Source organism: Hipposideros armiger, unplaced genomic scaffold (assembly GCF_001890085.2).
Source record: "Hipposideros armiger isolate ML-2016 unplaced genomic scaffold, ASM189008v1 scaffold_352, whole genome shotgun sequence".
In the NCBI taxonomy this organism is placed as follows: Eukaryota; Metazoa; Chordata; class Mammalia; order Chiroptera; family Hipposideridae; genus Hipposideros; species Hipposideros armiger.
This window is the reverse complement of record NW_017731702.1, coordinates 608,090-623,011: the sequence shown is the minus strand read 5'-3', so window position 1 is coordinate 623,011 and position 14,922 is coordinate 608,090. Positions and strand designations below refer to the sequence as shown.

Sequence of the window (14,922 nt, the reverse complement as noted above, 5' to 3'; positions counted from 1 at the left end):
TGGATGTTCAATGTTCCTGCAATCTCCCATGTCATGTAACATGGATTTGACTCGATCCATGCCTTTATTTTGTTGTCATCAACCTTTGTGGGCCTCCCTGACCTAGGAACGTCATTTAGATTAAAATCACCAGCATGGAATTTTGTAAACCATCATTGACACTGACATTTTTATAGAGTAAACTTTACGCAACTTTTCACAAGCTTGATGTGCATTCTTCCCTTTATGGAAATAAAACAGTAAAATATGGCAAAAATGCACAGTTTGGTCTTCCATCTTCAACTTGTAAAATCTCCAAAACTCAACCAAATCGCTCAATTTTTTTTTAGAATGAAGCTAGAACTGTCAGCTGTCAAATAACTTAGCAATAACATAGATGTGAATGACTAGTACTTCCAAAAATGAACTAGTGCTATCTGTTGCAAACATGCGTCATGACTTTTCCGACAACCCAATATTTTCTCAATGTCCTTAGCATGTACTACAGACTTTACTCATCCCTTGGCCTCAGTAGGCAGTCTTCTTCATGAACAATAAACAGCTCTTTGGCCTATTCATTAGAAGCACATTGCCACTCACAAACCAGCTTCGGGAATATTCCTGAAGTGGATGCGTGTTGCACTGCCCAGATCTACCTTTAAGACGATATGGGTCAAATTCAGGGAATCAATAACGTAGTTAGACTTAGCTCATTTGCAGTTTAACTCACTGCATAGCTCACTATCTACTAGCTACCTGTAATTAAGCTTACTTAGTTTGCAGTTTGATTCATCCTCATATTCAGCTATTTTCTCTTTGTTTCTCCCCTCACTGATTAACTGAATAACTCTGTTCCTTTTCTCAAGGCTAACCATATCTCATTAATTAACAACATCCTAACCTGAAAAGAGCAATTTCTTCATCCTCAGGCGCCCAGACACAGGAATATACATAAATACCTTGGCCACGGTAGCCCAATACAAGTCCACAGTCTGGAGATAACATTGTCTTCAAACAGACCAGACCCCAGGAAGGATGTCAGCCCTCGGACCTGCCTCACCGACTCCCCCTTTTCTTTGTTCTTCATCTTCTGTACCTGTAAAACCTTCTGATGGGTCTAGGAAGAGGGAGGTGGCCTTTGGACTGGAGTCCGCCATCCTCCCAGAATGCCGGCATTCTGAATAAACCTGCTTTTCTCTCTACCAACTACATCTCTCGATTTTTAACTCTTTCAAGCGGCAGGCAGCTGGACCTTAGCATGGTGTCAAGACCAAGGTACTAACTTCCCTAGTTGCAGGAGTGTTGGCTACTGAGGGCTCAGAGTGAATTCTTCTTCAGGGACTGCTCCCCACCAAAGGAAGCTGCCTCATCCAAGCTCCACTCCTCTCCCCCAGGGGTGCCCATATTACAAAAGTAGCCCATGTGCAGGACACAGCTGCCCCCTCATCTCAACTTGGGACAAATCTGAAAGAATATCCTAGCTCTAAAGCTACCCAAGGAATTGACAGAGACCTTTGTTGTCACCGCATCACAGTTCCACTTCTCCTTCTGCCTAGTCCCGCTTCCTTCACTCTCCCAAAGGTGTGACTCCCAGTACACTTCCTACATGCTCATCTCTATTTCAGGGTCTGCTTCCCAGGAAGCCTAACCAGGGAGAATTCTTTGGGTCATAATTAAACCACCACTTTCAGTTATCATTTCATAATCTCACATATTGATGGCAACTTGTATATTAGTTGTGGTAGACTAATTTCTGTAATAAACAATCCCAAAATGTTAGTGGCTTAGCAAAATAAAAAGTTGCTTCTTACTCATTTCATGGTGCACAGCAATTCAATGGAAAGAGGCACAGTCATTCAGAGATCCGGACTCCATCCAGCTTTGAGCTCGACCCTTTTCTAGGAGTCCAGTCTTGCAGCTGAGACAGAGGAAAAGAAAATGAGAAAAATGCATGGAAGGTTTGATGGCTTGAAAGGGTACATTTCAATTCTACCAACATTCCATTGGCCAGAACTGTCGTATGGCCACGCTAAGTCAAGGAAGGCTGAAGATCACCAACAGTCTCTACCACTCAATTAGGGAATACTTGTGATTCTCAAATCTTCCATTTTCCATGACAGGTGACATTCTTGTGCCACCCTTCAACTTGTAAGGACTGAAAGTTCTACCTTTATTAAAGATTCAAAAAGAGTCATGGTCCCTTCACTTTAATAAAAGTCTGTGTAGGTTGTGTGTGTGTGTTTGTCTTTAACAAAAAAGGGCCTAAAAAAAAAGAAACAGAACCACAATACCATTATCATACTCAAATTAATGATAATGCCTTAAGATATCTAATATTCAGTATGTTTATGCATTCCTCTGATTGATCCTCAAGTCTTCTTTGAAGTTCTTTTAATTCCTGGAAAGTTACTGATTGTGATGTCATAGTCGCGGCAATTGGCCATGCCAATGCCCCACCTAAGCCTTCCCAAAACTTCTGCAGGATCCTTCTCTTTGAATTGCTCTGGCTCTGTGACAATTACAGCCATGACATTTTCAAACCGTAAACTAAGCCTTCATGGCTTCTCTGAAACCAGTTCATGGTTTACTTGTGTTTTCTTTTCTTTTCTGCAGATACTCCTCATCCATTTTCTTAGTTATCACCCTTTAACCACGGCCCTGGCTAGTCCTTCAAAGCAACTCTTAAAAATGCCACAAGGCTTGGGGCCCCTCCTGCCACAGTCTCTTCAGTCTTAATGTGATTTACAGGAAACCACTTCTCCAGTCTTATGAAAAAAATCATGTCTTTAAAAAAGATTCCCTAAATCTTCAAGTTCAATAATAAAGACATGTTTACTTAATGAGTTGTTTCAAATAGCATCTACGTCTTTAGATTATAGTTGGGATCTTATATAAAACTGAGTTGATTTCAAAATGAAAACTTAAATTCTGCGTTATTTTACATGTTTCAATGTAGCGGAAATACTTCTCATTAATAGGTTTGAAAATAAAATAAAATTAAGCTTTCTTTAATCGTATCTCTCCTAATACTTGGTTAAGTGGTAAAATAGAGTTTGATAGGAGATAGCTGAAAATGTTCCTAGAAGCTGACTTGAAATATATCTACTAACAAGACTATCTTAAATTCTACTAAAGATTTTATATCCCTCTGGAAATTTGCACCTGTGACTTCAGCTTCTGCTATAAGCTCTGCCAAATTTAAACCCTAACCTGAGATCCATTTGTTATACCTAACACGTGACAGTGACAAAGTCCTGCAGTGCTCAGGACAGTACTGACATCCATAAATGCTTTGTCACTTGTATTTGTTGGGATTTTTGGTTGTGGTAGCAGAAAATCAACTGCTAACTAGCTGAAGCATTGAAGCAAATTTATGGATTATGTTGTAGAAAAATTCAAAGATAGATCTGACTACAAATAAGCGTTCATTCAGCCCAGCTCAAGAATTTGGAAAAAGTACCCAGTTTCTCTCCCTCAAATTTGTGCCTCTGCTTCTTCAATTTTGACTCTGTTTTCACCAGGCTGTCTTGTGATCACAAGGATGGTTGCCAACAACTTTGGAGCTGCTTTCTTCAGCTCCATTTCCTAGCAGAAAAGTGAGAGTTTGCTTCCCTAAAAACTCAAAAAAATTCTGAAAACTGTCTTTTCGCACCTTATTGGCCTAGAGTGGGGCATGTTTGCATTGATGAACAGGTCATTGGGTCAGGGAAATGAAGTGTACTGAGTGGACCTACCCTTGGAACTGTTGAAGGAGGGATAAACGCCTCTCAAATCATATGATTGAGAAATTCAAGGTCCTGCTAGGAAGAGAGAAGGGATTACTGAGAAGGCAACATTAAATATTCACTACAATACTAAATCCCAAGTGACTGACTGGGTTTCTATCAAAATAAAATACAAAATGAAATACACTTTCAAATAATTTGGTTTTGCTTTGTGTATAAGAATTTGAACTCTGAAGGAGGTTTTAGGTTAAAATATACTTTAATTTTTATTGCTTGTAGGTAATTCTTCTTATAGATATTAATGAGGTTGCAAAATTTACATGGTACCACCACTTGATGTTAATAAACTAGAATAATAGTTCCCAACAAAACGTTGTCATCTTGAAGTTATATTCTTTAATATATTTCTCCAAATTATCAGTTATCTGTACATTCTTTGACTTGCATGTTGCCTGGTTCTTGCTTCCCAAACTACATTTTATAGAGATGCTAAGAAGGACTACTTTCTACTTTGTGTAACTGTGGACCAGAAGAATTCCAACATCTGGTAAAGACAATCTCCTCCATTCTTAAAAATCAGAGCACTGCATACATTACTCTCCTTTGTCCTCCATATTTCATATGTAATCAGTTTCTAGTCTTGATATCTCTTACATCTGTCTGTCCTTTCTTATTTCTTGCCATCCCACTAATTCAAACTTGAACAATTTCAACCTGGATTTCTCATGAATCTCCTCGCTGGCTGTCCTGATGAAAATTCTCCTCCCTCAAATCTATTAGACAAAATACTTCTGTACTAAGATTCCTCAAATAATTATAGCAACTATTTATCAAGAGCCTCCTTTGTGCCAAGTGCTTTATAGCTCTTACCTCATTTTATTTATTCATTAAAAAAACTCTATGACATATTCCCATTTTACAGACGAGAAAATTGAGACTTAAAAAAATTAGTAACTTAAAAAAAACAAAAAACCTGTCAAAAAAAATTAGTAACTTGACCAAGGCCATACACATAAGAAGCAGCAAAACTAGTATTTGAAACCAGGTCAGTCATACTTCAAAGTCTCCATGTCTCCCATCACACATGATGCTGCTCTATGACTTTCATGTCATGCCTGTTTTTAAGGAGTTCCCTACTGATGCCCCTACCAAGGTCAACATCTCTGTGTGGCTCTCAAAGACCACCATAATTATCTTACCTAAAGATTTTTCCAGTCCTTTCAGTGTATGCATCTCTCATCAGATATGTCTCTTCAGTCTCCCTCCTGTAAAATAGTTCATTGTTATCATACACTTTGAGAAAAAAACTTCATTATAAAAATAATACATGCTAACGTAAAGGTTGAACAATATAAAAGTGACTGAAGTAGAAAATGAAGTCCTCCATATTTAGAGTGAGCATTACAGATAAAATACAGGTCATAGATGTCTGGTTGCACACACAATTTTAATTTAAAACAGAAATTATGATTTTCATATTTTAACTGGGCTGTCTTACCTAGTGACAAAATGACTCCATCAAAGTAGTCATTTAAAAAATATCTTACTCATGGTTTTTCTTGCCTTGTTTGCTTTCTTTTCTGTTGTCTGTCTATTTAGATCTCAGCTATCTTTCAGGGCCTAGCTGAAGCCACACCTCTTGACCCCTACTCCCTTTGTAAAATAGAATTTCTTCAATGCTCATAAACAAAACATAAAAAGCATTTACAAAATTAGCACCAGGAAGTCTTCCCTGACAGCTCTCTTCTAAATGACTTTCCTCTACTCTCTACTTCTAGCCTGTACCACACAATCAGCATTTAACAACATACTGTTTGTGTTGTTTGTTATTGTTCCATGAGTATAAGAATAGGTGACAAGGATGTGGGTGGAATTGTATTATGAGGACCCAGCCTATGGTGTAGATTTACATTAATGACATAGTGATGAGTAAAAGGGAGGCATGGAAGCAGCTAGTCCTTGGAAATTACACAAGATTGGACTGTGAATTTAGAGCAGGGGTCTGGAGAAAGTCTGAGGCAGGTTTTGTACAAGAGCCTGAAGTCAGAACAAGGCAGTATGTCAAGGCCAAGAAGTTGGTTAGAGACCTGGAGATCATAGTAATGAGAGAGGATAAATCAGGGCATGGATTAATAATAAAAATGATGATATACTCTGCTTAGATCAAATACCGTGTGAAACATATACTCTGCTTAGATCAAATACCATTGTTACATCAAAAACATTAAAATGACATAAAAAATTGCTCTATTTTACCAAAATTGTAAACGTGATTATCTTTGGCTTAGCAATTCCACTTCTAGGAAGTTATCTTAAAGAAATATTCACACAAGTATACAAAATATATGTACTCAATATTGTTGCTAAGAGCAAGAGATAAAAATAGAAACACCTTAAATATCTATCTAAATGTTTGCTTTCACTATCTTCTATTAATCACACATACAGTAGCAATAGCCAGCTATTAAGACAGAGTTAGATCTATGAACACTGACTTGAAAATAGGTCCAAAATATATTTTAAAAGACACTTTGAGAACAGTATATACAGCATGATTTGTATTATTATACATATTTAATGGAATTAAAAATATAATATTTTTCAAAACATCAGAGTTCATACTTACAAAATTAGTGAAAATCTGGTATAAGGGGAAACCCCTACACTTCCTATACTTGAGAGGAATTAATCATGTAAATTAAAATTAAGCAAACATTACATTAATAAGTATACAGATTAGGAATATCTTAATGTAGATAATAAGTGAATATGACACCATATATTTCTATATAGCTCTAAGTCCCATATGGACCTTAAAAGGCTTTGTACATTAGCTCTCCACCAATAGATTACCATTAATACAATCCGACACTATCAAATAATGTAAGTAAAAGTATATTATCAAAATAAGTTTGATAAGTATGCTATCAAAAAGTTTGTAAGTGAGGGGCTGGCCGAGTGGCGCGTTGGTTAAGAGCTGGCTTGGGATGCCAGAGGGCCCTGGTTCGGATCCCACATATGAGGGCCAGTGACACTGCCCTCTACAGCTAAGATGCTGAACAACAGCTCAACCTGGAGCTGGGCTGCAGCACCTGTGGCAGTGGGTTGCCATGGGCTACCGTGTGTAGCCAGCAGCCAGCGTGAGCGGCCAGCAGCCGCAGTGAGTAGCCATCCAGAAGTCGGCGACTGATCTGCCTCGCCAGGGAAGAACGCAATGATGGTGCCAACTTGGGCCAGTGAAGCAACGTCCTCCACAACTAGACTGAAGAACAAAAGGACAGCAACTTGTCTGTTCCCCTTCCCCCAGCAACTTGTCTGTTCCCCTTCCCCCAATTCCCCAGCGCTGTTCCCATCCCCCAATTCCCCAATCAAAATCTTAAAAAAAAGAAAAAAAGTATGTAAGTGAAAGAATTGTAATATAGAAGGTGGACTAGGAAAATAATCTATCAATGTGTACTCAGTGCAGTCCCCCGTCCCTAAGTGGACAATGTACAGAAAATATTGAATTATGGGAATTCAGGGATAATCAATAGTTCTGAACCAATTGTGCATACACCTCGGAATCTCCTGATGAGTTTTTAAAAAATATACCACACTAAGTTTTCCCCTGAAGCTTTTACACCTTAGGCCTGGAGTAGAGTTTGTGCTTCTGTATTTGTTTAAAATCTTTCTGAAGTGCTTCTGATGATGTGGCTGAGGATTATTATCCAGATAGGAGAGCTGTTATAATAGATTAGATTGGGTGGAATAAATTCCATAAAGAAGGGAGACTTCAGCTGTGCCTTGCCAGACAGAAACGCTTTAAATAGAGAAGGGAAGGAAAGAGGAGGGGAGGAGGAGGGGGGGGGAAATCATTTACCATAAGAGTAGAAACTGTGGCAGGAGTGGGCAAGGTATTGTTGGGGAGAAAGCAGGCAGGCCATTCTTCAAAGAATTCAAGGCAAATAAAGATGGTGAGGTAATTAGAAGGTAATTGTTGACTTTTAAAAATACAGTTCAGTAAAGGATTGACTCCAGATTTAGGAGTTAGGAAATAAATGAGTGATGCGGAATCAAGTCAGTGGGTATTTAGAGCATTCATTTGAGAATTTGCAGGGGGGGGGGCGGGTAGAGAGTAAAAAATAGAACGGAATTTAAATAGGAAGAGAAGGATCAAGAGACTTTTTTTTTTTCCAAGAGAAAGCAGCCTAAACATGTTTGCAGCAGAAGAGCTAACTCCAATAAAGAAAAGAGCAGATATTTTAGAGCTGGTAAAACTGGGATTTTTATCTACCCGGTGTTTTTAATGTATTTAAGGACTAAAATAATTTACAGTGAAATCACACCAATTTAAATTAGAATTAAAACCTGAGTGAATTATGCCGCTAAGCTGCCAATAGGTAGTAAGGTGGCTCAGCTAAAAAAACAAACAAACAAACAAAAACCTGAGTGAATTAATGGGAATGGGAATCACTGACACCCAAAAAAGTCTCCAAAAAACTCCAGGATAGAAAGTGGAAAATAAAGTCAAAGAAAATTTCTGCCAACCCTACCCATTTTCTCCGCTTGATCTGAGATTCACAAACTTTGTGGAAGTAATTGAGAATAGATGCAAACATTGAGTGGAAAATTTCAGTAAGATGATGTAGACAAGTACATTTAATCTGAGCTAGAACTGGAGCCAAGTTGTGCCTCTGCTCTTCCCAAAGGAGCAGGTAACTGGTTAAGGTGAGTGCTAGCTCCTGCTGCAAACCTCACTCATTAGCCTAACAGCCTCTTCCTTGAAATAATCTCTTCAAGTTTATATACTAATGACCCCCAAGCAGAGAATTTGTTTGTTTTTTTTAAATCTAGGCATAATAAGGAGATTGGCTTGGCTGAATTATAACTATGCTTATTTTTGAAATGATTTATCAACTCAGGATAGGTCAACAGCAGCCACTATTAATAGGATATGATTTGATGGAAATCCTTGAGCAAGATTATTCTGTCAGTTAAGGTAGGATGGACTTGAGTGGGTAAAAAAATATAAACAGATCTGTAATGGTCTTGCTATCCTCTCAATTATGAGATGTCAAGGGTCAGAGCCAAACTGCAAAGTCTGTTTAATTTTATATCACTAGACATAAAATTCTAATTAATGATTTGAGGATTAGAGTACTAGGTTATTTTTTATAGGATGATTTTACTTTGTTGTTGTTTTTTTAACAGGTATTATACTTTATAAATATCAAAGCACTATCATATTTTATTTAATTTGACCCTCACAAAAACTTTCTACAGTTGGGAGAATGGAAGTTATTTTCCAGGCTCTTCAAAGAAATAAGAGATTTAGATGAATTTAATAAGTTAACTCATTCAACAAATGTCTGAGTGCCTACTATGTGCCAGTCACTTCTAGTTAGGGTTATAGCTCTTGCTAATGCCAGAGCCTGAGATAGCATTCTTGATGCAGGATGTTGATGGAACCATAGGCAGATTGCACTTATTTATGGCTGCTCTTCAGGTGGCCACTTGTACACAAAGCTCAAGATGCAAGTTATGGTAAATACATATGCTGGCTATACCCCAAAACATAAGTTTTTGGGTGTGAGTTATAATGGAAAGATTTTTGTGTTTGACAAGTTGCATGTGTCATCTATTTTTATGGAGCAGGCTGTACATACTTTAAAAATACTTTTGTATATGGATTAAAGGTTTACACTTCTTAATTACATAACCCACAGGGTGCAAGGTATGTGTCAGCAACCTGATAAGACATATTTTATGAAGCAATTTTAAATTTAATAAATGTATAGCTTGATTTCTTTGCATTCTTTAAAGAATTTGCAAGCAAATAAATAGATGCTTTATACCTCAATCATAGAAACATCAGAGAATGAGGTCTACTAGACAGGAGCTCGAGAGTGCAGATAAAATTCCTAAGAATTTAATATATTCCTTAAGTATTTAAAAAAATTAAAACTTGATTTAGTCAAATCTTATTTTGAAACAGGTCTTGAAGTGAGATTTACAGTAACGGCATTTCTGGAATGTAAAAAGTTATCTTCTAAGTTGTCTACCCAGTGTTTTTTTGTTTGTTACACTTAAGTTATTCCTAAGTTAGAATGGATTTTAAAAACTGTGTTCTTTTACAAGTATGCCTTGAACATGTTTATAGATGAAGCCCGAGTCTTTTAACTTTATTTAAGGTCTACTTGACTTGATTACTTACATTAGGTTGAAAACTCTAGGCATATGCATATATACACATATGCACTTAACACATATATATAATTTCCAATTTAAAAATTTTAAAACTGTATATTTTTAACTATTATTACAAGGGTACTAACAATGACTAGAGAAAGTAGGGTCCGAAAATTGTTTCCTCATATCAATTCCCAATAGTAGAAGCAAAAGTCACGTTTGGAGATTTTTACACAGTGCTGTAAACAGTTTCCATGGTCCCTGTGCATGTGGCCTTCCGGTTCAGCCAGGACGGAGTCTTGCTCTCTACAGGAGATGTGGTCAGACTCGTCAAGTAACTCTGAAGAAAAGTCGCATACCTTAGTGTCAACCTTATGTGTCTGCCCTCTGTCCTTGAATCATAGTTATTGGCTTTATGGGCCAGGGCAGATCAAGTCTTAGGCCCTACAGCAGAGGCAGGACACCAGCAAGATGCATCATAAACTGAACAGGCAAGGCCGCGCCAGCACAGGGTTTCTTTTTGAGCCGAGAGGAGTATAAAGCAAGGCCATGAAGAAGTGGACCCTCATTCCGACTTAGGGTGGGTGTCATCTCAAAGGTGTTTCTTCCTTTCTTCCATAACTAGTTGGGAAACCTTGGGTCGGTTACTTGGGCCGGTCGCAATAGAGGCTACGCTCTCAGCTGAAACACTGAGCCCATGCTGTCAATGGTCGGCCTTCAGATTCATATCCCTCAGCCCCGCTCTCCACTTGGGAAGCCCTGAGACAACAGTGCCCCTAATCCATTCCGACAACAGAGCCAATTCATGGAAGCCAGAGAGCCAGGAAGGCCCGTCGCGCGGGGTTCCCGCCTCTTCCAGGCCGCGCGCTAAAATCAAACTCGACGCCGGCTCATTGGGGGCCGGGCCGCGCGCTCTCCGCAGCTCCAGCCGGCCTAGCCGCGGCCCCCGCCCCCACGTCCCTCCGCGGAGCTGGGCGGGGCCGCCTGGAGGTAGCCAGGGGAGGCTGGCCGAAGAGGAAGAGACGCGGGCGGCGCGCTCTGCGCAGGCGCGCGGGGCCCCGCCTCCCCAGCGTCGACTCCAGGCGGGCGGCGCGGGCCCTCCCACTCTCCCCCGCGCCGCCTGACGGCCCCTGCTGTCGCTTCACCCCGACGCCCCAGCGTGTGCGTCCTCCCGCCGGCCTGCAGGCCCGGGTCCTCTGACTGCCTGCCCGCCGCTGCTCCTCGCGGCCCCGGCTAGCGTTCAAGCTGTCGCCCGGGCCGGCGCGGCCGCGGGCAACCGCTCCCCCTCCCACACCTACCCCGCCCCCTCCCCGCCTTTTCCGCCCTCCAGTCCCCCTCCCTCGACCCGCCGCAGCTGCTCCAGATGAGGTGATGGCAACGGCCAACTTCGGCAAGATCCAGATCGGGATTTACGTGGAGATCAAGCGGAGCGATGGTGAGCCGCGCCGCCGCCCCTGCCGGCCGGGCCCTGCATTCGGGTGTGCACCGAGGGGACGCGGGCGCCGGCCACCTCATTGATTGCTCCGCCGGGCTGTGGGGGCGGGAAGGCGGCGGCCGCGTCGCTTTTGTGTGTGGAGTGTGTGTGAGGCGGGCGTGGGGTCCATCTCCGGTGCCGCTGCAGTGCCGGGGTGCGGGGAGGGGCCCTGCGGGGGTCTGGGCTGTGGGGGAAGGCCCGGCTGTCGCGGGCGGCGTCTCTGGGTGCTTCGGGCGGACGCAGTGGAGGGTCCCGAGCCCGGGGCCCCTCGCTTCTCCCGTGATCTCCATCCTCCCAGGGGATTCTCGCTGGAGGGTGAGGGGCGGGGGGAGCGGGCTTGGTGAGGGATGACCCACCCTCGCGTTTCAGCCCGGCCTTTGCATTTTCCGGCCTCATCTCTGAGGGGTGGGGGCTGGGGTGAGCGTGGAGACCAGTGATTTCAGTATTTAGAGAACCCTACTGGTCAGAGGCCGAGGTGGAGGGAGAAGGCCATTCCCGTTGGTTTAAACTGCCGTGTGGCTGGCTATTGAGGTTCTCGGGCTTTCGTTTCTCGAGAATGCTTCTTTCTTTTTTGCTAATCCCTTCCTTGGAAGAAGGATGCGGAGAAGATCGTGCTCAGCCATGAATAAGGGTGGGGGAGCAATGGGAAGTATTCGATAAGCTTCTCCAAGGTGGTGAGACTAGAAGGGAAAGGGGATGAGCTTAGTCAGTGCGAGGCACTCCTGGGGGGGTGGGGGGTGGGGGGAGCGACTGGATGTCGATAATTTCACACCATCAGAAGAGGGAACCGAGAGGGAAGTGTAAGGCGAGGTGAAGATACATGCTTAATTAAAAAAACAAAAGAAAAAAACAGGCCTTAGGCTTGTGTATCTTTCTATAGGTTCCTCTTGGGGAAAAGGTTTTATGTCGCTAGCTTGGGGTGTAGAGTGAGACGCCAGCCAGGGTTAGAAATAATTTATATTGTAAAGGAGAAAGCGCATAAAGGGGGGATAAGTAAAATTTCATTAAGTCCGAAAATTGAAAGGATTAGAGGTGTGTAATATATAGGCGCTAGGTGTTCTTGACTCGATCTCTCTTATACCGATACCTTTTATTTGTGGCTGATTTATTATCCTTTAGCCTCATCAGGAGTAATGTTGCTGTCATATCCACACCCTCTTGGTTTCTACCAAGTTTAACCAAGTTATATGAAGCTACACTGATCACATTATCTGTGTGATACATTGGAAGATCCTATCTAATGATTTTTTCCCCCTTCATTTGAGATAATTTGTATTAACAACTGGTAGCATCGTTATCCTGTTTGTGAAAAGATAAATTATACCACTTTGAGTTTTAGATACCAATGACCACTAGTGGGAAAGAGATGTCTTCTTTACTTGGGTTGGAGTTTCTGTATATTCTCTGCAAGTTACTTTCCTTAAACAGTGCCATTACTGTCATTTCTTTCTTAGGTGAATGTGAGTTCGCTGTATACTTGCAAAAGTAAGATTTGCATATTATTTTAAATTTGAGAGTGCAATAAAATATGTAAGTTCTTTACATTCTAAGCCTTTAAGTATGATTATCGGTATTACTGTAAAATCTATAAAAAACACAGTACCATATTGTTGTCGGAGAGTGGGCCCTTCTCAGCGCAAAGTTGAGGTCCTTGGCAACTCGAGCAAAGAATTGAACGAGATACCGGAGTAAAGTAGTGAAAAAGTAGTTTTTTAGAAGAGATAGTACATTTCAAAGAAATAGAAGTAGGCCCGAGCAGTAGAGAATGGCTCAAGGACCCATTATTAGAAGAGAAATTCCAAAGAGTTTGGAGCAGGCCACGTGCAAAGGCAAAGCTCCAAAGGCTCAAAAAAGGGAGGAAGGGGTCCAAAAAAAAGAAAGGGCTTCTTTTTCTCTAGAATGGGCTGTTCCCCTTTCTGCCTGGGACCACCTGATTGGCACCTATGATTGACAAGAGGTACTGCGCTGGTGTAAGTGACTGGTCTGATCTAATTGGGTATTTTGTGCCTATTTGTTTTCCCGCAGGTGTAGATGATTACAATACAAAGGAGAGTTTTGGGTGGAGAGGTGAGGTCCTCTGGGCGGTGACCGCTGTAGAATGCAGAGACCCAATGCCTACCTCTAACTGCCTGCCTAGTTTTCCCTTTGAGAGATGTGATCCCCATAAAATCTCTATGGGAAGTTGAGGGACAGGAGGTCTTTTCTTCTGTATCTGTTTCCTGTTGGGCAGGGGCGGAGAGGCGTCCCTGCCTGTTGGGAGATTTACGGAACTGTCACCCTAGCTGATCTCAGATGAAAGGAAGGGGTCTCAGGCTCCGCCTGGAAGACCTTGTTGGTTTCTTTGGTTGCGACTGGCAATCTTGTTGGGGTGTTCTCTGTATCCCCAAGGTCCCTTAATGAGGAAAAATAGATTTTAATTAATAAATCTGTTAGCTCTTATGAGACCTGTGACCATTCATTCAGCCTGTCACTCAGGTGGCATCAATTGTCTGGGCCCAGAATGGGGTTGGAAAGAATCGTTAGGCTTACTGTCCTGGGGGATATTCGGAAGTCAGGGGCTTTTAAGTAGTTATCTGAAGCAAAGGTAGGAACAATCTATTGTTCAGGATTAAGAAACTGATTTACAAAGCAATCAAGAAGCAGGGGGATAGGAGAATTCTAGGATTCAGGCTAGGAACAATCTTTAGTCTAGGATTCACAAACTGGTTAGAAAAGTAATCAAATCCAAGAGCTAAGAAACTAAGAAACTAGGGAGGAGACTTAACATCTATACTTAACATTTTTATAGGAAAGAAAACTTAAAAGTCTTTCAGTGGGGCGGGGGACTACTCGGTTGGCCCACAACAATATGACATTGGAAAGGTTTGTATATTTTTATTTTTTCTGGACTAACATCTTTTTATTGGTTCTTTTACGGTTCTAGGATAGAGGCTTTTAATATTCTCAGCTTGCACCTTCTACCTACACCAGAAACCCAGGCATATATAAGAGCTTTGTGTCTTCCATAAATGCTAGTAACCTAAAATCAAATTTCAAAGCAGTTTGCCCATGAGAAATAATGGAGGTCATTACACTGTAGTTTCCTAACCTGTGGTCATGTACAAATTAATGCACATCAGAGGCATAATGGAGTTGGTGGAAGGTAAAAGATACGTAGGGAACTTGAAAAGAAGGATCATTTGCATTGGATGGTAGTGTTTCATAGTAGAAATTAATATCTGGGAGATTCCTCTCAAGCTTTCCCTTTTTTACTTTAAAAAAGCTGTTTTGTTTCCTCCCACTTCTATAGCAGATCTTTATTGGATAAAACACTAGTGGTTATTGTAACAAAAAAAACTTGTAGTTGGATGAGCACTGAGACAATGGAAATTACATAGCAAAGGAGGACTGCTCCAGGCTGCTATTAACTGGTGACTTGATGCTTGCCAATGGTGATCCTTATCCTGGTTTTAGAGCTTGCTTCATTGATCAGGGATGCTCATATATTAATACAACATATTCTAAGGGCAAACAGGTAAACTAAAATGGGCTTATTCCTATCTTTCAAGACCTTGCTCAAAACTAATCCCAGTAAGT

At 41.3% G+C, this 14,922-nt stretch overlaps 1 protein-coding gene across 9 annotated transcripts in view; it reads left to right on the top strand.

Moving 5' to 3' along the window:
* Positions 1 to 10,937: 10,937 nt before the first annotated feature.
* The window catches only part of KIF2A (kinesin family member 2A), a 65,054-nt gene continuing 61,069 nt past the window's right edge, over positions 10,938 to 14,922 (top strand). For 3 of the 9 annotated variants that reach the window (XM_019661564.1, XM_019661565.1, XM_019661561.1), the window contains exons 1-2: positions 10,967 to 11,307; positions 14,135 to 14,208. Coding sequence is in view for 4 of the 9 variants with exons in the window: in XM_019661569.1 (XP_019517114.1) it covers positions 11,244 to 11,307 (64 nt within the window). In the remaining 5 variants the exon portion in view is untranslated. Of the gene's footprint in view, positions 11,308 to 14,134; positions 14,209 to 14,922 lie in introns of all 9 variants that reach the window. The other 6 variants (XM_019661569.1, XM_019661568.1, XM_019661563.1 and 3 more) reach the window with 5 other exon arrangements.